Source organism: Somniosus microcephalus, chromosome 13, assembly GCF_052327205.1.
Source record: "Somniosus microcephalus isolate GS21.2 chromosome 13, FLI_Smic_1.0, whole genome shotgun sequence".
Classification (NCBI taxonomy): Eukaryota; Metazoa; Chordata; class Chondrichthyes; order Squaliformes; family Somniosidae; genus Somniosus; species Somniosus microcephalus.
The window spans coordinates 198,097,697-198,122,436 of NC_140999.1; the positions used below are offsets into that span (position 1 = coordinate 198,097,697).

At 49.6% G+C, this 24,740-nt stretch overlaps 1 protein-coding gene across 2 annotated transcripts in view; it reads left to right on the plus strand.

The window, feature by feature from the left end:
* LOC147108966 (myosin-7-like) overlaps positions 1-21,537 on the plus strand; it is a 145,063-nt gene extending 123,526 nt beyond the window's left edge. For both annotated transcript variants that reach the window (XM_086005960.1, XM_086005961.1), the window contains 9 exons: positions 3,984-4,099; positions 9,258-9,450; positions 9,673-9,876; positions 9,986-10,111; positions 10,767-10,937; positions 15,270-15,374; positions 19,622-19,717; positions 19,804-19,932; positions 21,425-21,537. In XM_086005960.1, coding sequence (XP_085862086.1) covers positions 3,984-4,099; positions 9,258-9,450; positions 9,673-9,876; positions 9,986-10,111; positions 10,767-10,937; positions 15,270-15,374; positions 19,622-19,717; positions 19,804-19,932; positions 21,425-21,436 — 1,152 coding nt within the window. In that variant the 3' untranslated portion in view covers positions 21,437-21,537. The remainder of the gene's footprint in view (positions 1-3,983; positions 4,100-9,257; positions 9,451-9,672; positions 9,877-9,985; positions 10,112-10,766; positions 10,938-15,269; positions 15,375-19,621; positions 19,718-19,803; positions 19,933-21,424) is intronic.
* The last annotated feature ends 3,203 nt before the right edge of the window (positions 21,538-24,740 follow it).

The window sequence follows — 24,740 nt, forward strand, 5'->3', positions numbered from 1 at the left end:
GAATGAGTATGGGTCTGTGTTGATGCTGTGGTTTCCAGGAGTGAGTATGGGTCTGTGTTGATGCTGTGGTTTCCAGGAATGAGTATGGGTCTGTGTTGATGCTGTGGTTTCCAGGAATGAGTATGGGTCTGTGTTGATGCTGTGGTTTCCAGGAGTATGGGTCTGTGTTGATGCTGTGGTTTCCAGGAGTGAGTATGGGTCTGTGTTGATGCCGTGGTTTCCAGGAGTGAGTATGGGTCTGTGTTGATGCTGTGGTTTCCAGGAGTGAGTATGGGTCTGTGTTGATGCTGTGGTTTCCAGGAATGAGTATGGGTCTGTGTTGATGCCGTGGTTTCCAGGAATGAGTATGGGTCTGTGTTGATGCCGTGGTTTCCAGGAGTGAGTATGGGTCTGTGTTGATGCTGTGGTTTCCAGGAGTGAGTATGGGTCTGTGTTGATGCTGTGGTTTCCAGGAGTGAGTATGGGTCTGTGTTGATGCCGTGGTTTCCAGGAATGAGTATGGGTCTGTGTTGATGCCGTGGTTTCCAGGAGTGAGTATGGGTCTGTGTTGATGCTGTGGTTTCCAGGAGTGAGTATGGGTCTGTGTTGATGCTGTGGTTTCCAGGAGTGAGTATGGGTCTGTGTTGATGCTGTGGTTTCCAGGAGTGAGTATGGGTCTGTGTTGATGCTGTGGTTTCCAGGAGTGAGTATGGGTCTGTGTTGATGCTGTGGTTTCCAGGAGTGAGTATGGGTCTGTGTTGATGCTGTGGTTTCCAGGAGTGAGTATGGGTCTGTGTTGATGCCGTGGTTTCCAGGAGTGAGCATGGGTCTGTGTTGATGCTGTGGTTTCCAGGAGTGAGTATGGGTCTGTGTTGATGCTGTGGTTTCCAGGAGTATGGGTCTGTGTTGATGCTGTGGTTTCCAGGAGTGAGTATGGGTCTGTGTTGATGCTGTGGTTTCCAGGAGTGAGTATGGGTCTGTGTTGATGCTGTGGTTTCCAGGAGTGAGTATGGGTCTGTGTTGATGCTGTGGTTTCCAGGAGTGAGTATGGGTCTGTGTTGATGCTGTGGTTTCCAGGAGTGAGTATGGGTCTGTGTTGATGCTGTGGTTTCCAGGAGTGAGTATGGGTCTGTGTTGATGCTGTGGTTTCCAGGAGTGAGTATGGGTCTGTGTTGATGCCGTGGTTTCCAGGAGTGAGTATGGGTCTGTGTTGATGCCGTGGTTTCCAGGAGTGAGTATGGGTCTGTGTTGATGCCGTGGTTTCCAGGAGTGAGTATGGGTCTGTGTTGATGCCGTGGTTTCCAGGAGTGAGTATGGGTCTGTGTTGATGCCGTGGTTTCCAGGAATGAGTATGGGTCTGTGTTGATGCTGTGGTTTCCAGGAGTGAGTATGGGTCTGTGTTGATGCTGTGGTTTCCAGGAATGAGTATGGGTCTGTGTTGATGCTGTGGTTTCCAGGAGTGAGTATGGGTCTGTGTTGATGCTGTGGTTTCCAGGAATGAGTATGGGTCTGTGTTGATGCTGTGGTTTCCAGGAGTGAGTATGGGTCTGTGTTGATGCTGTGGTTTCCAGGAGTGAGTATGGGTCTGTGTTGATGCCGTGGTTTCCAGGAGTGAGTATGGGTCTGTGTTGATGCCGTGGTTTCCAGGAGTGAGTATGGGTCTGTGTTGATGCTGTGGTTTCCAGGAGTGAGTATGGGTCTGTGTTGATGCTGTGGTTTCCAGGAGTGAGTATGGGTCTGTGTTGATGCTGTGGTTTCCAGGAATGAGTATGGGTCTGTGTTGATGCCGTGGTTTCCAGGAGTGAGTATGGGTCTGTGTTGATGCTGTGGTTTCCAGGAGTGAGTATGGGTCTGTGTTGATGCTGTGGTTTCCAGGAGTGAGTATGGGTCTGTGTTGATGCTGTGGTTTCCAGGAGTGAGTATGGGTCTGTGTTGATGCTGTGGTTTCCAGGAGTGAGTATGGGTCTGTGTTGATGCTGTGGTTTCCAGGAGTGAGTATGGGTCTGTGTTGATGCTGTGGTTTCCAGGAATGAGTATGGGTCTGTGTTGATGCTGTGGTTTCCAGGAGTGAGTATGGGTCTGTGTTGATGCTGTGGTTTCCAGGAGTGAGTATGGGTCTGTGTTGATGCTGTGGTTTCCAGGAGTGAGTATGGGTCTGTGTTGATGCCGTGGTTTCCAGGAGTGAGTATGGGTCTGTGTTGATGCTGTGGTTTCCAGGAGTGAGTATGGGTCTGTGTTGATGCTGTGGTTTCCAGGAGTGAGTATGGGTCTGTGTTGATGCTGTGGTTTCCAGGAATGAGTATGGGTCTGTGTTGATGCCGTGGTTTCCAGGAGTGAGTATGGGTCTGTGTTGATGCTGTGGTTTCCAGGAGTGAGTATGGGTCTGTGTTGATGCTGTGGTTTCCAGGAGTGAGTATGGGTCTGTGTTGATGCTGTGGTTTCCAGGAGTGAGTATGGGTCTGTGTTGATGCTGTGGTTTCCAGGAGTGAGTATGGGTCTGTGTTGATGCTGTGGTTTCCAGGAGTGAGTATGGGTCTGTGTTGATGCTGTGGTTTCCAGGAATGAGTATGGGTCTGTGTTGATGCTGTGGTTTCCAGGAGTGAGTATGGGTCTGTGTTGATGCTGTGGTTTCCAGGAGTGAGTATGGGTCTGTGTTGATGCTGTGGTTTCCAGGAGTGAGTATGGGTCTGTGTTGATGCTGTGGTTTCCAGGAGTGAGTATGGGTCTGTGTTGATGCTGTGGTTTCCAGGAGTGAGTATGGGTCTGTGTTGATGCTGTGGTTTCCAGGAATGAGTATGGGTCTGTGTTTCAGACTCCTGAACCGCTCATTATGATCTGTCTTACACTCTTGTAAAATTACGAGAGAGACATGATTAGTGAAACCAGGGCCTTAGCTCCGTGAAAAGCCGGTTTAAATTTACATTACTCTGTAGCTGTATCCAAGCAATTGTTGAAGCTGTGAAATCTGTTACACTAATCTCATCCTCCACAACCCACCCACAGTCAGGATCATCATCTACAATCTGCAGGATCTCAGACATGACTCTGTGTTCCACCAGCTTCTCCCTAACCTTCTCGTTGTGCCACCATCATCTTAAAGAATATCTTGAAATGGAGCTGTTCGATTACCATCACTTTATCTCAGAGAAGGCTGGCAGGTGACCCGATCGAGGATGTTAAAATTATAAAAGGGTTGATAGAGTAGATGTAGAGAAGATGCTTCCACTTGTGGGAGAGACCAGTACCAGGGGGCCATCAATATAAGGTAGTCACTAATAAATCCAGGAGAATTCAGGAGAAACTTCTTTACCCAGAGAGTGGTGAGAATGTGGAACTCGCTACCACAGGGAGTGGTTGAGGCGAATAGCAGAGATACATTTAAGGGGAGGCTCGATAAACACATGAGGGAGAAAGGAATAGAAGGATATGGTGACAGGGTGAAATGAAGAGGGTGGGAGGAGACTCGTGTGAAGCATAAACACCGGCACGGAGCAGTTGGGCCGAATGGCCTGTTTCTGGGCTGTACATTTGATGTAATTCTATGTAATTCATGATTTCCTTTTAGTGGGTGACCAATACTAACTAACCGTCACTGACGCTCGTTCTAAAGCTGTCTCCAGGGTGCCTCATGGGGCAGCTCTCTGCTGGTGTTAAAGTTTGAATTTCGTGCTCTGAAAGTTCCTCCTCTCCCTGAACTTGTTCAAGTTTGATGAAGATCAATTTCAAAACTCCAGAAGAACAGAAAACTTCAACCGTTCGCAAATCACTTACTGCGGTCGAAATTTAATTTAATTTAAATCAACTTACTGTCTGACAACCAAGTGTTAAAAACTCACTGAAAACTCCCATGTTTCCAAACATTTTAATTTGGTACGTAGAACTACACAGGGACCGAGCGAGAGCTTCTGCCTCAGTACCACAGCGAAATGGGCCAAGAAAAACAAGAGCAGACGGGCTCACTGCAAATAAGAAACCTTGATTGACAGGCTTTCATTTTTTCCCAGGGTGCCCTTGAACATGAGGAAAGTAAAACTCTGAGGATCCAACTCGAACTCTCACAGATCAAAGCTGAAATTGAACGAAAACTGTCAGAAAAGGATGAGGAAATTGAAGGCCTAAGGTGAGCTGAATGGTTTTGTTATTACGTTATTATTCATTATGCATCTTTAGGAACTCCAAGGGTTAAAGCAAATTTTAACAGGAAATGGTGACCTTTTCCCATCTCAGCAATCACCTGCCTTACCTGCAATCCCCTCCCTCCAGAATACATCTCTTGAGCCCAGTTACCCCGCCACACACTCTCTCCCTGAGCAGAGCTTCCCCAACCCCTTCTTAGTCCCAAGTCCCTGATTAGCTTTTGGCCACTGGAATCTGAACTCTTTGCTCAGTAATTATGTGCAGTTTGTCCTGTTATCTGAAATTGATGCAATTCCTTGTCCAGGTGAATTGGAAGAATATATTTCAATCTTATTCACATACGAGCATCACACCTGGAAGTCTGTAAAAAAAATTAAATTCAATAAATCTGGTCATTATTGGCCGCACCAGAAGAAAATGACAAAGAAGGAGCCGGATAGTCGTAGAAATCCAACCGAGTCATTAATGGCCTTCAGGGAAGGAACCTGCCACTCCTACACGGAACTCCAGTCTCACTCCTACCCGACCCACACGTGACTCCAGTCTCACTCCTACCCGGCCCACACGTGACTCCAGTCTCACTCCTACCCGACCCACACGTGACTCCAGTCTCACTCCTACCCGGCCCACACGTGACTCCAGTCTCACTCCTACCCGGCCCACACGTGACTCCAGTCTCACTCCTACCCGGCCCACACGTGACTCCAGTCTCACTCCTACCCGACCCACACGTGACTCCAGTCTCACTCCTACCCGGCCCACACGTGACTCCAGTCTCACTCCTACCCGGCCCACACGTGACTCCAGTCTCACTCCTGCCCGGCCCACACGTGACTCCAGTCTCACTCCTACCCGGCCCACACGTGACTCCAGTCTCACTCCTACCCGGCCCACACGTGACTCCAGTCTCACTCCTGCCCGGCCCACACGGAACTCGTGTCTCACTCCTACCCGGCCCACACGTGACTCCAGTCTCACTCCTGCCCGGCCCACACGGAACTCGTGTCTCACTCCTACCCGGCCCACACGTGACTCCAGTCTCACTCCTGCCCGGCCCACACGTGACTCCAGTCTCACTCCTGCCCGGCCCACCCGTGACTCCAGTCTCACTCCTGCCCGGCCCACACGTGACTCCAGTCTCACTCCTACCCGACCCACACGTGACTCCAGTCTCACTCCTACCCGACCCACACGTGACTCCCTCACTCCTACCCGGCCCACACGGAACTCCAGTCTCACTCCTACCCGACCCACACGTGACTCCAGTCTCACTCCTACCCGGCCCACACGTGACTCCAGTCTCACTCCTACCCGGCCCACACGTGACTCCCTCACTCCTACCCGGCCCACACGGGGACTCCAGTCTCACTGCTACCCGGCCCACACGTGACTCCAGTCTCGCTCCTGCCCGGCCCACACGTGACTCCAGTCTCACTCCTACCCGGCCCACACGTGACTCCAGTCTCACTCCTGCCCGGCCCACACGTGACTCCAGTCTCGCTCCTGCCCGGCCCACACGTGACTCCAGTCTCACTCCTACCCGGCCCACACGTGACTCCAGTCTCACTCCTGCCCGGCCCACACGTGACTCCAGTCTCACTCCTACCCGGCCCACACGTGACTCCAGTCTCACTCCTACCCGGCCCACACGTGACTCCCTCACTCCTGCCCGGCCCACACGTGACTCCCTCACTCCTACCCGGCCCACACGTGACTCCAGTCTCACTCCTGCCCGGCCCACACGGAACTCCAGTCTCACTCCTGCCCGGCCCACATGTGACTCCAGTCTCACTCCTACCCGGCCCACACGTGACTCCCTCACTCCTACCCGACCCACACGTGACTCCAGTCTCACTCCTACCCGGCCCACACGTGACTCCAGTCTCACTCCTACCCGGCCCACACGTGACTCCCTCACTCCTACCCGGCCCACACGTGACTCCAGTCTCGCTCCTGCCCGGCCCACACGTGACTCCAGTCTCACTGCTACCCGGCCCACACGTGACTCCCTCACTCCTACCCGGCCCACACGTGACTCCCTCACTCCTACCCGGCCCACACGTGACTCCAGTCTCACTCCTACCCGACCCACACGTGACTCCAGTCTCACTCCTACCCGGCCCACACGTGACTCCCTCACTCCTACCTGGCCCACACGGGGACTCCAGTCTCACTGCTACCCGGCCCACACGTGACTCCAGTCTCACTCCTACCCGGCCCACACGTGACTCCCTCACTCCTACCCGGCCCACACGTGACTCCAGTCTCACTGCTACCCGGCCCACACGTGACTCCAGTCTCGCTCCTACCCGGCCCACACGTGACTCCAGTCTCACTCCTGCCCGGCCCACACGGAACTCCAGTCTCACTCCTGCCCGGCCCACACGGAACTCCAGTCTCACTCCTGCCCGGCCCACACGTGACTCCAGTCTCACTCCTACCCGGCCCACACGTGACTCCCTCACTCCTACCCGACCCACACGTGACTCCAGTCTCACTCCTACCCGGCCCACACGTGACTCCAGTCTCACTCCTGCCCGGCCCACACGGAACTCCAGTCTCACTCCTGCCCGGCCCACACGTGACTCCAGTCTCACTCCTACCCGGCCCACACGTGACTCCCTCACTCCTACCCGACCCACACGTGACTCCAGTCTCACTCCTACCCGGCCCACACGTGACTCCAGTCTCACTCCTACCCGGCCCACACGTGACTCCAGTCTCACTCCTACCCGGCCCACACGTGACTCCCTCACTCCTACCCGGCCCACACGTGACTCCAGTCTCACTCCTACCCGGCCCACACGTGACTCCAGTCTCACTCCTACCCGGCCCACACGTGACTCCCTCACTCCTACCCGGCCCACACGTGACTCCAGTCTCGCTCCTACCCGGCCCACACGTGACTCCCTCACTCCTACCCGACCCACACGTGACTCCAGTCTCACTCCTGCCCGGCCCACACGTGACTCCAGTCTCACTGCTACCCGGCCCACACGTGACTCCAGTCTCACTCCTGCCCGGCCCACACGTGACTCCAGGCTCACTCCTACCTGGCCCACACGTGACTCCAGTCTCACTCCTGCCCGGCCCACACGTGACTCCAGTCTCACTCCTGCCCGGCCCACACGGGGACTCCAGTGCACTCCTACCCGGCCCACACGTGACTCCAGTCTCACTGCTACCCGGCCCACACGTGACTCCAGTCTCACTCCTACCCGGCCCACACGTGACTCCAGGCTCACTCCTACCTGGCCCACACGTGACTCCAGTCTCACTCCTGCCCGGCCCACACGGGGACTCCAGTCTCACTCCTGCCCGGCCCACACGGAACTCGTGTCTCACTCCTACCCGGCCCACACGTGACTCCAGTCTCACTCCTACCCGGCCCACACGTGACTCCAGGCTCACTCCTACCCGGCCCACACGTGACTCCAGTCTCACTCCTACCCGGCCCACACGTGACTCCCTCACTCCTACCCGGCCCACACGTGACTCCAGTCTCACTCCTACCCGGCCCACACGTGACTCCAGGCTCACTCCTGCCCGGCCCACACGGGGACTCCAGTCTCACTCCTACCCGGCCCACACGTGACTCCAGTCTCACTCCTACCCGGCCCACACGTGACTCCAGGCTCACTCCTACCCGGCCCACGTGACTCCAGTCTCACTCCTACCTGGCCCACACGTGACTCCAGTCTCACTCCTGCCCGGCCCACACGTGACTCCAGTCTCACTCCTACCCGGCCCACATGTGACTCCAGTCTCACTCCTACCCGGCCCACACGTGACTCCCTCACTCCTACCCGGCCCACACGTGACTCCAGTCTCACTCCTACCCGGCCCACACGTGACTCCAGTCTCACTCCTGCCCGGCCCACACGTGACTCCCTCACTCCTACCCGGCCCACACGTGACTCCAGTCTCACTGCTACCCGGCCCACACGTGACTCCAGTCTCACTCCTGCCCGGCCCACACGTGACTCGTGTCTCACTCCTGCCCGGCCCACACGTGACTCCCTCACTCCTACCCGGCCCACACGGGGACTCCAGTCTCACTCCTACCCGGCCCACATGTGACTCCCTCACTCCTACCCGGCCCACATGTGACTCCCTCACTCCTACCCGGCCCACACGTGACTCCCTCACTCCTACCCGGCCCACACGTGACTCCAGTCTCACTGCTACCCGGCCCACCCGTGACTCCAGTCTCACTCCTACCCGGCCCACCCGTGACTCCAGTCTCACTCCTACCCGGCCCACACGGAACTCCAGTCTCACTCCTACCCGGCCCACACGTGACTCCAGGCTCACTCCTACCCGGCCCACACGTGACTCCAGTCTCACTCCTACCTGGCCCACACGGGGACTCCAGTCTCACTCCTACCCGGCCCACACGTGACTCCAGGCTCACTCCTACCCGGCCCACACGTGACTCCCTCACTCCTACCCGGCCCACACGTGACTCCAGTCTCACTCCTACCTGGCCCACACGGGGACTCCAGTGCACTCCTACCCGGCCCACACGGAACTCGTGTCTCACTCCTACCCGGCCCACACGGGGACTCCAGTCTCACTCCTACCCGGCCCACACGTGACTCCAGTCTCACTCCTACCCGGCCCACACGTGACTCCAGTCTCACTCCTACCCGGCCCACACGTGACTCCCTCACTCCTACCCGGCCCACACGTGACTCCAGTCTCACTCCTACCCGGCCCACACGTGACTCGTGTCTCACTCCTACCCGGCCCACACGTGACTCCAGTCTCTTATTATGTGGTTAACTCTTACTGCCCTCTAAACTGGACCAGTAAGGCAATTAGTTGTAAAAACAATTGTTACAAGGCAACTAGAGAAGGGCAATAAATGTGACCTCATGACGCACATCCCAACGACAGATAACAAGGGCAGCAAAGATCCCGTGGCACGAGTCAAGGTGGATCAGGACAGTGGGCCGGTCACATTCAGCCACCACCACCTGTGACTCCTCTTGTTGCTGTGCGTCTCTGATTCACAATTGGTGCTGCGTTTGCTCCATAACAAAGTCAGTGCACTTTAAACAAAAAGTGGATTTCGTTTTTTTTTAATGCGAGGGTTATATAAATAGAAGTTTATTTTAAATCTGCCACGTTGATTTCAGGCGTAACCACCAGAGAAACCTGGAATTGATGCAGTCAGCACTGGATGCCGAGGCAAAGGCCAGAAATGAAGCAATTAGGTTGAAGAAGAAAATGGAGGGAGATCTGAACGAGATGGAAATGCAGCTGAATCACGCCAATAGACAGGCAGCTGAATCCCTGAAATTGCTGCGAAACCTCCAGACCCAGATAAAGGTCAGTCAAGGCAGGGTGTGAGTGTAGGACAGGAAGAGATCCAGATACAAAGACACACCTTTGAAAGCAATTGTACATGATTCAATAACAGTGAAATGGTTGTGTAAACTGCAGATACAATTCACAATTCAAACTTTACCATGTATGTAAGCTGATTTAGTTTGTCAGCTCGATCCGGGAACCTTTAACGTCAGTGGCACTAACAAAGTGTGATTCTCGTAGGACATCCAACTGGAACTCGACGAAACGATTCGACAGAATGATGAGTACAAGGAGCAAATTGCGGCCGTTGAGCGTCACAGCAACCTGTTGGTGGCGGAGGTCGAGGAGCTGCGTGCGGTTCTCGAACAGTCCGAGAGAGGCAGGAAACTGGCTGAGCAGGAATTACTGGAAGCAACGGAGCGCGTGAACCTGCTGCTTTCACAGGTAGAGAGAGCGCGAGGACACATGAGAGATCGTAAATAAGGAGGGGCTCTGGTGCAAAGGCTGCAAGAGGAGGAAAACAGTAATAATCTTTTCTTTTGCACGTCTTCAGAACACAGGTCTCATTAACCAGAAAAAGAAGCTGGAGAGCGACATTAATTATCTGAGCACCGAGGTGGAAGAAGCAGTACAGGAATGTCGGAATGCAGAGGAGAAAGCTAAGAAGGCAATAATTGATGTAAGTGACGAGAGCTCAGAAATGCATGTGCTGTTTATTTAGTGTCCAGGTCGGTGATTGTGCCAATACCTCGCTTATTGGCCAGCTTTGATGCCCTCAGAACACCCGCCCATTTCACCGGTGATTGCTCACTTCAAAGGGGAATGAGAGTGAAATGGAACCACAGACCAGGGACAAGCTGTAAAACCAGCTACAATTTTACAATCCAGCAGCCCTGTCCTTTTCTCTCTGGTGCAGCCCATAATTTACCAGATTTATTGGATTCAATTTCACACTTTACCCCAATGGGATTTGAACTGTCAACCTCTGGGCTGCATTACCATATCTGTGTGTGTAAGGATGTGTGCAGGAGTGCGCGGGTGCGTGCATGTGTAACCTCTCCAAAAGGTGCTGCCCCCTCGTTTCCGGTTCCCATGGCGTTGGCTTCTCTCACACTCGACTGTCCTAAGTGATCGGGAGTGGGAGGCCTCCAAGGGAGGTTGCAATCAGCTTACATCGACCTTTACTCTGGACATTCACTGCACAAAGCCAACCAAAGCGTCAGAGATCGCCAATTTTTACAGTGTTAATACATTTCCATCATTAACATTCTGCTCGTGATCATCAGTTTTGAGTCTTGCAGTTGATGGGGCTTAATGGCTTTAATGGTTTTCAGGCTGCAATGATGGCGGAGGAACTGAAGAAGGAACAGGACACCAGCGCACACCTGGAGAGGATGAAAAAGAACCTGGAGCAGACAACTAAAGATTTGCAGCTGCGACTGAACGAAGCTGAACAGATCGCAATGAAAGGAGGAAAGAAACAGATTCAGAAACTGGAGAGCAGAGTGAGTGACATTGGCAAAGGGTAAAGTGGGGTCGTGTTTGTTCAGCTTGAGCTCCGCTTTTACCTCTGGGTGCAGCGACTGGGGGCTGAGAGTGCAGCTCACCTGGTCTTGCTGGAGTGAGGTCCTGAATCCAGTCCGACTCCCAGGTGAGTGTCCTGCAGGAATCAGCACCTGGTGGGCGGGGGGGCAGGAGACAGGCAAGTACAGCAGGGGGGGTTGGTCCGGAGACGATCAGGTCTGGGGAGGGGGTGAAGCCCGTGCTAGCGGAGGTCCAAGGTTTCGCTGGGGGTCTGGGGGATTCCACCTTTTCCTTACAGCTTTCAAAGAAACAAAAGAATTTAACAATCTTCCTATAATAACAGAAAATGCTGGAAATACTTAGCAGGTCAGGCAGCATCTGTGGAGAGAAACAGAGTTAACAATGAAAGGTCATTGACCGGAAACGTTAACTCTGTTTCTCTCTCCACAGATGCTGCCTGGCCTGCTGAGTATTTCCAGCATCTGCAGTATTTTGCTGTTGTATTAACAATCTTCCTCTTCAACTCTATTAATATTAAATATTTGTTCATGGACAGAAATCAAATTGTCGCACAGCAAAGCATATTAAGCCTTGTCTCTGCTAACAGACAAGTTAATGTTGAGGGCCACTGCTGGGTCAGGAGGAACCGATATCTGGCACCAGTGAAATCTCACACATGGTGTCACGGGGTCGAGAAAGTTGCCCAGCTTCCCCTCCCTCACCAGTGCCCTGCCACTAAATCGAATATAAATCTTTTTAGAAGTTTTAAACATTCAGCTCATCGAGGTAATGACATCAGCATAAGCTAGGACAGGTTGTCCTGGGTGCCTTTTTATTGGCTATGCAATATTCAGCCTTGAATATCGTTCGACGGTCACAAACTCTGATAAGGGGAACCAGTGGATGTAGTATATTTGGATTTCCAAAAGGCATTTGATAAGGTGACACATAAAAGGTTATTACACAAGATTAGGGCTCATGGGGTTGGGGGTAATATAGTAGCATGGATAGCGGATTGGTTAACGGACAGAAAACAGAGAGTAAGGATAAAGGGATCTTTTTCAGGTTGGCAGGCTGTAACTAGTGGAGTGCCACAAGGATCAGTGTTGGGGCCTCAGCTATTTACAATCTATATTAATGACCTAGATGAAGGGACCGAATGTAATGTATCCAAGTTTGCTGATGATACAAAGCTAGGTGGGACAGTAAGCTGTGAGGAGAACAGAGTCTGTAAAGGGATATAGGTAGACTGAGTGAGTGGGCAGGAAGGTGGCAGATGGAGTATAATGTAGGGAAATGTGAGGTTATTCACTTTGGTAGAAAGAATAGAAAAACAGAATATTTTTTAAATGGTGAGAAACTTTCAAATGTTGGTGTTCAGAGAGATTTGGGTGTCCTCGTGCAAGAAACACAGAAAGCTAGCATGCAGGTACAGCAAGCAATAAGGAAGGCAAATGGCATGTTGGCCTTTATTGCAAGTGGGTTGGAGTATAAGAGTAAGGAAGTCTTGCTGCAATTGTACAGGGCCTTGGTGAGACCACACCTGGAGTACTGGGCACAGTTCTGGTCTCCTTATCGAACGAAGGATATACTTGCCTTGGAGGCGGTGCAACGAAGGTTCACTAGATTGATTCCTGGGGTGAGAGGGCTGTCCTATGTGGAGAGATTGTGTAGAATGGGCCGATACTCTCTGGAGTTTAGAAGAATGAGAGGTGATCTCATTGAAACATATAAAATTCTGAAGGGTATTGACAGGGTAGATGCTGAGAGGTTGTTTCCCCTGGCTGGAGTGTTGAGAACTAGGGTCATAGTCTCAGGATAAGGGGTCAGCCTTTTAAGACTGAGATGAGGAGGAATTTCTTCACTCAGAGGGTTGTGAATCTTTGGAATTCTCTGCCCCAGAGGGCTGTGGATGCTGAGATTTGAGTATATTCAAGGCTGAGATCGATAGATTTTTGGACTCTGGGGGAATTAAGGGATATGGGGATCGGGTGGGAAAGTGGAGTTGAGGTCAATGATCAGCCAGGATCTTACTGAATGGCAGAGCAGGCTCGAGGGGCTGTATGGCCGCCTCCTGCTCTTATTTCTTATGCTCTGCTGTAGCATCATTCTTGCGTTCAGTCACCCCCATAAGCAGCCTTTTATGGGGTTGATTCAATCTGCGCTGTATCTACGTGTACAGTAACGGGAGCGGGGATGCAACATCTCCCCCTTGTGAGCTGAAACAGATATTCACGTCCCTCACATGTGTATTTGTCAATCTCTCGAAGCCAGGCCGAGGAAACACTTGGTGAGAGAAAGTCAGACTTGATTATTAAGCTGCTTTAATTCACAGCAAGGTGAACAGACAAAACACCCATCATGATCAGACTCAATTCAATCCATACAACTTATTTTCACATGATACAAAATAAAGAATACAGCACCATAACCCACATCAGTGGGTCGACTTACTTGACTTAAAGATGGCTCTAACTATCCTTTTGTTAAAGTCCAATCCCTCTACACCTCCATCCCCCACCAGGACAGCCTCAGGGCGCTGTGCTTCTTCCTTGAACAGAGTCCCAACCAGTCCCCATCCACCACCACCCTCCTCCGCCACCTGGCTGAACTTGTTCTCACATTGAACAAATTCTCCTTTGACTCCACTCGCTTTCTCCAAATGAAAGGGGTTGCTATGGGTCCTAGCTATGCCTGCATTTTCATGGGATATGTGGAACATTTTTTGTTCCAGTCCTTCTCGGGGCCCCTCCCTCACCTCTTTTTCCAGTACATTGATGACTGTATCGGTGCCGTTTCTTACTCTCACCCCAAACTGGAAAATTTCATTCACTTTGCTTCCAATTTCCACCCTTCCCTCACCTTCACATGGTCCATCTCCGACTCTTCCCTTCCACGACTTCGCTGTCTCCATTTCTGGGGATAGGCAATTGACAAACATCCACTATAAGCCCACTGACTCCCACAGCTACCGGACTACACTTCCTCCCACCCCGCCTCCTGTAAGGACTCTATTCCATTCTCCAAGTTTCTCCGTCTCATCTGTTCGGACGATGCCGCCTTCCATACCAATGCTTCCGATATTCCTTTTTCCTCAACTGAGGATTCCCCTCTACTGTGGTTGACACGGCCCTTGACTGTGTCCGTTCCATTTCCTGCACTTCTGCTCCCACCCCTTCCCCTCCCTCCCAGAACCATAATAGGGTTCCCCTTGTCCTCAACTTTCACCCCACCAGCTTCCACATTCAGCGGATCATCCTCTGCCAATTCCGCCACCGTCAGCGTGATCCCACCACCAAACACATCTTCCCTTCCCCTCCCAGCATTCCGAAGGGACCGCGCCCTCCGCGACACCCTGGTCCACTCCTCAATCACCCCCAACAACCCTAACCCTTCCCCTTCCCAAGGCACCTTCCCGTGCAAGCACAGGAGATGCAACACCTGCCCTTTTACCTCCTCCCGTCCCACTAACTAGGGCCCCAAACACCCCTTCCAGGTGAAACAGCGATTTACTTGTACTTCTTGCAATCTAGTATACTGTATTAACTGCTCACGATGCGGTCTCCTCTACATTGGGGAAACCAAACGCAGATTGGGAGACCGCTTTGCGGAACACCTCCGTTCAGTCCGCAAGCGTGAACCCGAACTTCCGGTCACCTGTAACTTTAATTCTCCGCTCTACTCCCACTCCGTTCTCGGCCTCTTATACTGTTCCAACGAAGCTCAACGTAAGCTTGAGGAACAGCACCTCAACCTTTCGATTAGGCACTTTACAACCGTCTGGACTCATCAAGTTCAACAATTTCAGACCATAACCTCTGCTCCTATTTTTTCAGATGGCAGCTGTTGATGATTCTGCCATTCCCATTTACACACCTCTTCTAGACCCATTTTTCATTTTTTTTTTTTACTTGTCCCATTACCATCTCCTTTTACTTTGTCCAATCATACCGTTTGTCATTTAATCTCTCCTGCCTTCCCCTTTGTTCTTTTCTCCCCTCCCCACTTTCCCTGCCCCATGCACTTGCTTAAAATCTGCTCGATCTCTAACTTTTTCCAGTTCTGACGAAGGGTCATTGGCCTGAAACGTTAACTCTGTCCCTCTCTCCACAGATGCTGCCTGATCTGCTCAGCATTTCCAGCATTTTCTGCTTTTTTAAAAACTTGTGAGAATTCACTTTCTTTTTAAAAAAATATTAAAAGTAACTCATTTTAAAATTAATTCCCTGGAAAAATGGTGAAGAAATCCTGAATTGCAGCACAGGCATTTTAGCAAAACCCACGTCAATGACCCATTTTCCTTTGTTTTCCAGGTGAGGGAGCTAGAGTCTGAGCTGGAGTCTGAACAGAAGAAAAGTACAGACTCCGTGAAAGGCCTCCGAAAGTACGAGCGGAGAATCAAGGAGCTGACCTACCAGGTAGAGTACCTAAGGAGCTTGTGAAACGTGCTCCGACCTACAATCCTGAAAGGGATGCATGAACAGAGAGACCTGGGGGTATATGTACACAAATCGTTGAAGGTGGCAGGGCAAGTTGAGAAAGCGGTTAAAAAAAGCTTAGGGGATCGTGGGCTTCATAAATAGAGGCATAGAGTACAAAAGTGTGGAAACTATGATGAACCTTTATAAAACACTGGTTCGGCCTCAACTGGAGTATTGTGTCCAATTCAGGACACTGCACTTTAGGAAGGATGTGAAGGCCTTAGAGAGGGTGCAGAAAATGTTTACGAGAATGATTCCAGAGATGAGGGACTTCAGTTGTGTGGATAGATGGAGAAGCTGGGGTTGTTTTCTTTAGAGCAGAGGAGATTTGACAGAGGTGTTCAAGATCATGAAGGGTCTGGACAGAGTAGATAGAGAAACTGTTCCCATTGGCGGAAGGGTCGAAAACCAGAGGACACAGATTTAAGGTGATTGGCAAAAGAACCAGAGGCGACGTAAGAAAATACTTTTTTACGCAGCGAGTGGTTATGATCTGGAATGCACTGCCTGAAAGGGTGGTGGAGGCAGACTCAATCACGGCTTTCAAAAGGGAATTGGATAAGTGCCTGAATGAAAAACATTTGCTGGGCTCCGGGGAAAGTGGCTCCAGGGTGGCCAAGGCTGGGAACTCAACATCCAGGGGTATTCAATATTCAGGAAAGATAGGCAAAAAGGAAAGGGAGGTGGGGTAGCATTGCTGGTTAAAGAAGGGATTAACACAATTGTAAGGAAGGATATTAGCTCTGATGATGTGGAATCTGTATGGGTAGAACTGAGAAATACCAAGGGGCAGAAAACATTAGTGGGAGTGGTATATAGACCTCCAAACAGTAATGCAGAGGTTGGGGATGGCATTAAAAGGGAAATTAGAGAAGCGTGCAATAAGGGCACAGCAGTCATCATGGGTGACTTTAATCTACATATAGATTGGGCTAACCAAATTAGTAACAATACTGTGGAGGAGGAATTCCTGGAGTGTTTACGGGATGGTTTCCTGGACCAATATGTCGAGGAACCAACCAGAGATCAGGCCATCTTAGACTGGGTATTATGTAACGAGAAAGGATTAATTAGCAATCTTGTTGTACGAGGCCCCTTGGGTCGGAGCGATCATAATATGATCGAATTCTTCATTAAGATGGAGAATGAAGTAGTTGACTCAGAGACTAGGGTCCTGAATTTAAATAAAGGAAACTACGATGGTCTGAGGCGTGAGTTGGGTAGGATTGATTGGGGAATGTCACTCAAAAGGGTTGACGGTGGATAGGCAATGGCAAACATTTAAAGACCGCATGGATGAACTACAGAATTTGTTCATCCCAGTTTGGCATAAAAAATAAAACAAAAAAGGTGACTCAACCGTGGCTAACGAGGGAAATTAGGGATAGCTTAAGATCCAAGGAGAGGACATATAAATTGGCCAGAAAAAGCAGTAAACCAGAGGATTGGGAGCAGTTTAGGATTCAACAAAGGATGACAAAGGGATTAATTAAGAAAGGGAAAATAGAATATGAGAGTAAGCTTTCAGGGAACATAAAAACTGACTGTAAAAGCTTCTATAGATATGTGAAGAGAAAAAGACTGGTGAAGTCAAGCGTAGGTCCCTTACAGTCAGAATCAGGGGAATTTATAATAGGGAACAAAGAAATGGCAGACCAATTAAATACATATTTTGGTTCTGTCTTCACAAAGGAGGACACAAATAACCTCCCAGAGATGTCGGGGAACATAGGGTCTGATGAAAGAGAGGAACTGAAAGAAATCAGTATTTGTAGGGAAATGGTGTTAGGGAAATTGACGGTATTGAAGGCCGATAAATCCCCAGGGCCTGATAATCTGCATCCTAGGGTACTTAAGGAAGTGGCCCTAGAAATAGTAGATGCATTGCTGATCATCTTCCAACATTCGATGGAATCTGGAACAGTACCCATGGATTGGAGGGTAGCTAATGTTACCCCACTATTCAAAAAAGGTGGTAGAGAGAAAACGGGGAATTATAGACTGGTAAGCCTGACATCGGTAGTGGGGAAAATGCTAGAGTCCATTATAAAAGATGTAACAGCAGAGCACTTGGAAAACAGTGACAGGATCGGACAAAGTCAACATGGATTTACAAAAGGTAAATCGTGCTTGACTAATCTACTGGAATTTTTTGAGGATGTAACTAGTAAAATAGATAAGGGAGAACCAGTGGATGTGGTGTATTTGGACTTTCAGAAGGCTTTCGATAAGGTCCCGCATAAGAGATTAGCGTGTAAAGTTAAGGCACATGGGATTGGGGGCAAGGTATTGACTTGGATAGAGAACTGGTTGGCAGATAGAAAGCAAAGAGTTGGAATAAATGGGTCTTTTTCCGAGTGGCAGGCAGTGACTAGTGGGGTACCGCAGGGATCGGTCCTTGGACCCCAGCTATTCACAATATATATTAATGATCTAGACGAGGGAACTAGATGTAATATCTCCAAGTTTGCAGACGACACAAAGCTGGGTGGGTGTGTGTGCTGTGAGGAGGATGCCGAGAAACTCCAGTATGATTTGGACACGTTGGGTGATTGGGCAGAAGCATGGCAGATGCAATATAACGTGGATAAATGTGAGGTTATCCACTTTGGTGGCAAAAACAGGAAGGCAGAATATTATCTGAATGGCAATAGATTGGAAGAAGGGGAAGTGCAACGAGACCTGGGTGTCCTTGTGCACCAGTCGCTGAAGGTAAGCATGCAGGTGCAGCAGGCGGTTAAGAAGGCAAATGGTATGTTGGCCTTCATAGCGAGAGGGTTTGAGTACAGGAACAAGGATGTCTTGCTGCAGTTGTACAGGGCCTTGGTGAGACCACATCTTGAGTATTGTGTGCAGTTTTGGTCGCCTTATCTGAGGAAGGATTTTCTTGCCATGGAAGGAGTTCAGCGAAGATTCACCAGGCTGATACCTGGGATGGCAGGAATGACGTATGAGGAGAGATTGGGATGATTGGGCTTGTACTCGCTGGAGTTTAGAAGCATGAGAGGAGATCTCATTGAAACTTATAAAATTCTGACAGGACTGGACAGACTAGATGCAGGGAGGATGTTCCCGATGGTCGGGGAGTCCAGAACCAGGGGTCACAGTCTAAGGATAAGGGGTAGGCCTTTTAGGACAGAAATGAGGAGGAATTTCTTCACCCAGAGAGTGGTGAACCCGTGGAATTCTCTACCAGAGAAGGCAGTAGAGGCCAATACATTAAATATATTCAAGGAGTTGGATATATTTCTTAAGGCTAAAGGGATCAAGGGGTATGGGGAGAAAGCAGGGACCGGGTACTGAACTTGGATGATCAGCCATGATCGCATTGAATGGCGGAGCAGGCTCGAGGGGCCGAATGGCCTACTCCTGCTCCTATCTTCTATGTTTCTAAGTGCGGGGGAGTGGGACTGGCTGAAGTGCTCTTGCAGAGAGCTGGCACGGGCCGAATTGCCGCCTTCCGTGCTGTAACCATTCTATGATTCTATCAGCTCTTCCCCAGTGACTGCTACAATCCCATCAAAGAATTTGCACTCACCCGCCCCCGTCTATCGCTCCAGAATACTCGCTGACCAAGAACCTCGTCATTCCTGACCTCGAATCTATTGACATCCCAACACAGAAACATGGCTCTCGGCAGCAAGTCCTGCAGATATCATTAGGTGATCAGGTTACTTCATTCTCACCCGATCAGCATGTCTTTCTATTCCTCTCTCCCTCATATGCTTATCTAGCTTCCCCTTAATTGCATCTGTGCTATTCGCCTCAACCACTCCCTGTGGTAGCGAGTTCCACATTCTCACCACTCTCTGGGTGAAGAAGTTTCTCCTGAATTCCCTATTGGATTTATTAGTGACTATCTTATATTTATGGCCCCTAGTTCTGGTCTCGCCCGCAAGTGGCTACATCTTCTGTACGTCTACCCAATCAAACCCCTTCATAATTTTTAAAGGCCTCGCCCCTCCCTATCTCTAACCTCCTCCAGCCCTTAGGTAAAGTGCCTCCACTGCTTGAGATTTTGCATCACGTTCACAGCAGAAAGCTACAATTTTCTTCATTTTGAGGCGACGTCAAAATGATTGAGGGGGTCATGACCCTCCCCATGACCCCCACTGGATTTAGGGTTTTGAAAGTTCACCCGTGAAACTGCAGGTCTGGTATTAACCTGTCAATTCCTTGACCAGGGTGAGGAGGACAGGAAGAACTTAATTCGTATGCAAGACCTCATCGATAAGCTGCAGCTGAAAGTCAAGAGCTACAAACGGCAGGCTGAAGATGCTGTGAGTTTACCCGCGTTTCTGCAAGTTTCTCACATTGATGCCCGTTTCATTTAGCGAGGTAACAACACTTTATGGTTTTATTACAGGAGGGAAACGCCAGCACTAGCATAACCAAATACAGGACGCTGCAGCATGAGCTAGACGATGCTGAGGAACGTGCTGAGATAGCCGAGTCTCAGGTCAACAAGCTGAGAACCAAAAGCAGGGATATCAAGGTACGAAAGAGACAAGCAGCTTCATTTTGGAAAAACAGCAGAATTAATTTGCCTGATATAGTGAAAGGTCCGAGATTTCCAGATCACTCTGTACGACTAAAAATGTAGAGAACCGTGGTCTGTAATATCGCCCATCTCCGCCCGTCTCAGCACATCTGCTGCTGAAACCCTCGCCCAGGCCTTTGTTACCTCCAGACTTGACTATTCCAACGCTGTCCTGGCCGGCCTCCCATCTCCCACTCTCCGTAAACTTCAGTTCATCCAAAACTCTGTTGCCCCTATCCTAACTCGAACCAAGTCCCATTCACCCATCACCCCTGTGCCCGCTGATCTACATTGGCTCCTGGTCTAGCAACACCTCCATTTAAAAATTCTCAGCATTCTCAAATCCCTCTATGGCCTCGCCCTTCCCTATCTCCATCCTCCTCCAGCCCGACAAATCTCTGCACTTCTCCAATTCTGGCCTCTTGTGCATCCCCGATTTTCATCGCTGCATCATTGGTGGTCTTCAGCTGCCTGGACCCTAAACCTCTGCCTCTTTACCTCCTTTAAAACGCTCCTTAAAACCTACCTCTTTGACCAAGCTTTTGGTCACCTGTCCCATCATCATCTCATGTGGCTCAGTGTCAATTTCTGCCTGTGAAGCATCATGGGAGGTTTCAGTAGGTAAAGGCACTGTATATGTTGTAATCCTAACTATATGCCTCCTCAAACAAGTGGAAATAATCTCTCTCTTTATCCTCTCAAATTTTCCCCACTCCTATTCGACCCCCTGAACCTTCTCTACTGCAGTGAATACAATCCCAGTTTTACAAGTCAATAATTACTATATCCTTCCATGCCTGATGTAATCCAGTGAAACTACAGCATACCTTTTCCTTAGCTCTGATATCCATAATAGGGTGCCAAAGATTCAGTTATGATCTAACCAAAGTTTTGTAGTGATTCATCATCAACTCCTTTTATCCATCAATCCCATTCATTTTTTGTGGCTTTTTGCACCGCCTGTAATCTTGCTTTAAAAGCAGTGGGGGCCATCATGACCCCCTCAATCATTTTGAGGTCAGCCAACATGGGTTTGGAGAAAGTGCCTCCACTCGCTCCCAGGACCCTCACTCACCTGTCTTCAGCCTCCAGGTTCAGCCTGAGAGTCTGTGAAATCCTGCTTGGTCTTCGCCGGGTAAGCTGGCATTTCCCCAGCTCGGTCCCCTTCCTGCCAAATGGACCAAATACTCCAACCAGTCGACCATACCTCTGCCACTTCCTAAATCTGCGCACCCGAACCATCCCCCCTCCCCCAAACCGAGACGTCTGCACCTGAACCCCTAGATTTCCCTGCTCCTCCAGTTCACTGAGAAATGACACGTCCGATTGCGGGGCTAGGCATTCCCCCGCCCCCCCGGTTGCGCTGAGGCCCCCGGTTACTCCTGAAGGGAATTTGCTGACTCTGCTCATATCTGGTGTTTACAAAAGTCCTTTTTTCCTATTTCAGCATGAAGAGTGAAGGACTGAGCTCAAGTCTCTGAATCGGCTCCCAGCTGCTTTTTGTTTCAATGTAATTTTAGTGCAACAAAGCTTGTGTGAATAAAGCAAATCAGAATGCAACTCGTCGGCCTGGGATTGATCTTTCCAGCAGTTCACCTTTAAATGTAATTTCCTGGCAGCTTCCCACCTTGTGAGAATGATCAGTACAGTCACAGTCAAGAAAATAATCCTCGAATACTTGGCGGAGCAGTTTACAGCATTAACACACAATACTGCGGAGCAGTGACATGGACTCGGCACAATCCCGAAGTTCCCAAATCTGAGCCACATTGCTTTGGGGTGAAGGGAATGATAAAATAATCCAAAAAAGAATAATTCCCACTGACTGGGGAGAAGGAGGAGATCACTGCAGTTGACTGGGAAAGGAATCAGAAAATAACTGGAAAACTAGCCCCCAACCACCTCACATTAACCATTAAACTACACCAGCTGATGAGCGGAGGCAAGAAACACACGAAACGAGCCCACAGGCCACATTTGCTGCTCCTTTTCTGATGATGACGTTTTAATTCACAGAATCAGAGAAAGTTACAGCACGGAAGGAGGCCATTTCGGCCCATCGTGTCCGTGCCGGCCAACAAAGAGCTATCCAGCCTAATCCCACTTCCCAGCTCTTGGTCCGTAGCCCTGCAGGTTAGAGCATCCCAAGTGCACATCCAAGTACTTTTTAAATGTGGTTAGGGTTCCTGCCTCTACCCCCCTTTCAGGCAGTGAGTTCCAGACCCCCACAACCCTCTGGGTGAAGAAATTTCCCCTCAAATCCACTCTAAACCTTCCACCAATTACTTTAAATCTGTGGCCCCTCGTTTTTGACCCCTCTGCTAAGGGAAATAGGTCCTTTCTACCCACTTTATCTAGGCCCCTCATAATTTTATACACCTCAATAAAGTCTCCCCTCAGCCTCCTCTGTTCCAAGGAAAACAAACCCAGCCTATCCAGTCTTTCCTCATAGCTAAGATTCTCTACTCCCAGCAACATCCTTGTAAATCTCCTCTGTACCCTCTCTAGTGCAATCACATCCTTCCTGTAATGTGGTGACCAGAACTGCACTCAGTACTCTAGCTGAGGCCTAACTAGTGTTTTATACAGTTGAAGCATAACCCCCCCTGCTCTTGTATTCTATGCCACGGCTATTAAAGGCAAGCATTCCGTATGCCTTCTTAACCACCTTATCTACCTGGTCTGCTACCTTCAGGGATCTGTGGACATGCACTCCAAGCTCCCTCAGTGTCCTGCCATTTAATGTGTATTCCCTTTCCTTGTTAGCCCTCCCCAAATGCATTACTTCTCCAGATTGAATTCCATTTGCCACTGTTCTGCCCACCTGATCAATTTATTGATATCTTCCTGCAGTCTACAGCTTCCTTCTTCAGTATCAACCACACAGCTGATTTTAGTATCATCTGCAAACTTCTTAATCATACCCCCTATATTCAAGTCTAGATCATTGATATATACCACAAAAAGCAAGGGACCTAGTACTGAGCCCTGTGGAACCCCACTGGAAACAGCCTTCCAGTCACAAAAACACCCATCAACCATTACCCTCTGCTTGCTGCCTCCGAGCCAGTTTTGAATCCAACTTGACACTTTGCCCTGGATCCCACGGGCTTTTAACTTCGTGACCAGTCTGCCATGTGGAATCTTATCAAAAGCCTTGCTAAAGTCCATATATTGTAACTACATCAAACGCACTACCCTCATCTACCCTCGTTGCCTCTTCAAAAAGTTCAATCCAAGTTTGTCAGACACGACCTTCCCTTAACAAATCCGTGCTGACTATTCTTGATTAATCTGTGTCTTTCTAAATGAAGATTTATCCTGTCCTTCAGATTTCTTTCCAATAATTTTCCCACCACCAAGGTTAGGCTGACTGGCCTGTAATTACTCGGTCTATTCTTTTCTCCCTTTTTAAACAAGGGTACCACATTAGCAGTCCTCCAGCACCACACCTGAAGCCAGAGAGGATTGGAAAATGATGGTCAGCGCCTCTGCTAGTTCCTCTTTTGCTTTGCTTAACAGCCTGGATTTATCCACTTTTAAAGCTGTTAAACCCCTTAATACTTCCTCTCTCACTATGTTTATTTCATCTAATATTTCACACTCCTCCTCCCTGATAGCAATGTCTGCTTCGCCCCTCTCCTTTGTGAAAACAGACGCAAAGTATTCATTAAGAACCCTACTGACGTCTCCCGCCTCCACACACAGATTACCCTCATGATCTCTAATAGGCCCTACCCTTTCTTTAGTTATCCTCTTACTCTTAATATATTTATAAACATCTTTGGGTTTTCCTTGATTTTACTTGTCAAGAATTTTTCATGCTCCCTCTCTTTGCTTTCCTAATATCCTTTTTAATTGCACCCCTGCACTTTCTATACGCCTCTAAAGATTCTGCAGTATTTAGCCCTCGGTATCTGTCATACGCCTCCCTTTTTTCCTTTATCCCTCTAGATTTGTTAGTCCCACCTTTTTTCTTTAAGGGCATATATTTGGTCTGAACCCTCCGGATCTCCTCCTTGAATGCCTCCCACTGCTCTGACACTGATTTACCTTCAAGTAGCCGTTTCCAGTCCACTATGGCTAAATCCCTGCTGAGCTTAGCAACATTTGCTTTTCCCCAATTTAGAATTTTTATTCCTGGTCTATCCTTGTCCTTTTCCATAACTGCCTTAAATTTAACTGAATTATGGTCACTAGCACCAAAATGTTCCCCCACTGATAAGCCTTCTACCTGCCCAGCTTCATTCCCCACCGCCCCCTCCCTTGTTGGGCTTGCTACGTACTGGCTAAAAAAGTTCTCCTGAATGCATTTTAGGAATTCCGCACCCTCTATACCCTTCACACTAATTCAGACGGGAAACTTCCTGTCAAGGTGCTGAAGCGAGAGGGATCATGGCATCTCGCCCTCCCACTGCCCCCAAAATAACAAGTAGATCTGGAATACTTCATCCCAAATTTCAGCCCAGCCTGTGCCAAATGCCAGAAACTGGGACTCAAACCGATAATCATAGAAGATAGCAGGAGTCGGCCATTCAGCCCCTCGAGCCTGTTCCGCCATTCAATGAGATCATGGCTGATCATCCAAATTCAGTACCCTGTCCCTGCTTTCTCTCCATATCCCTTTAGCCTTAAGAAATATATCCAACTCCTTCTTGAATATATTTAATGAATTGGCCTCCACTGCCTTCTGTGGCAGAGAATTCCACAGGTTCACCACTCTCTGGGTGAAGAAATTCCTCCTCATCTCTGTCCTAAATGGC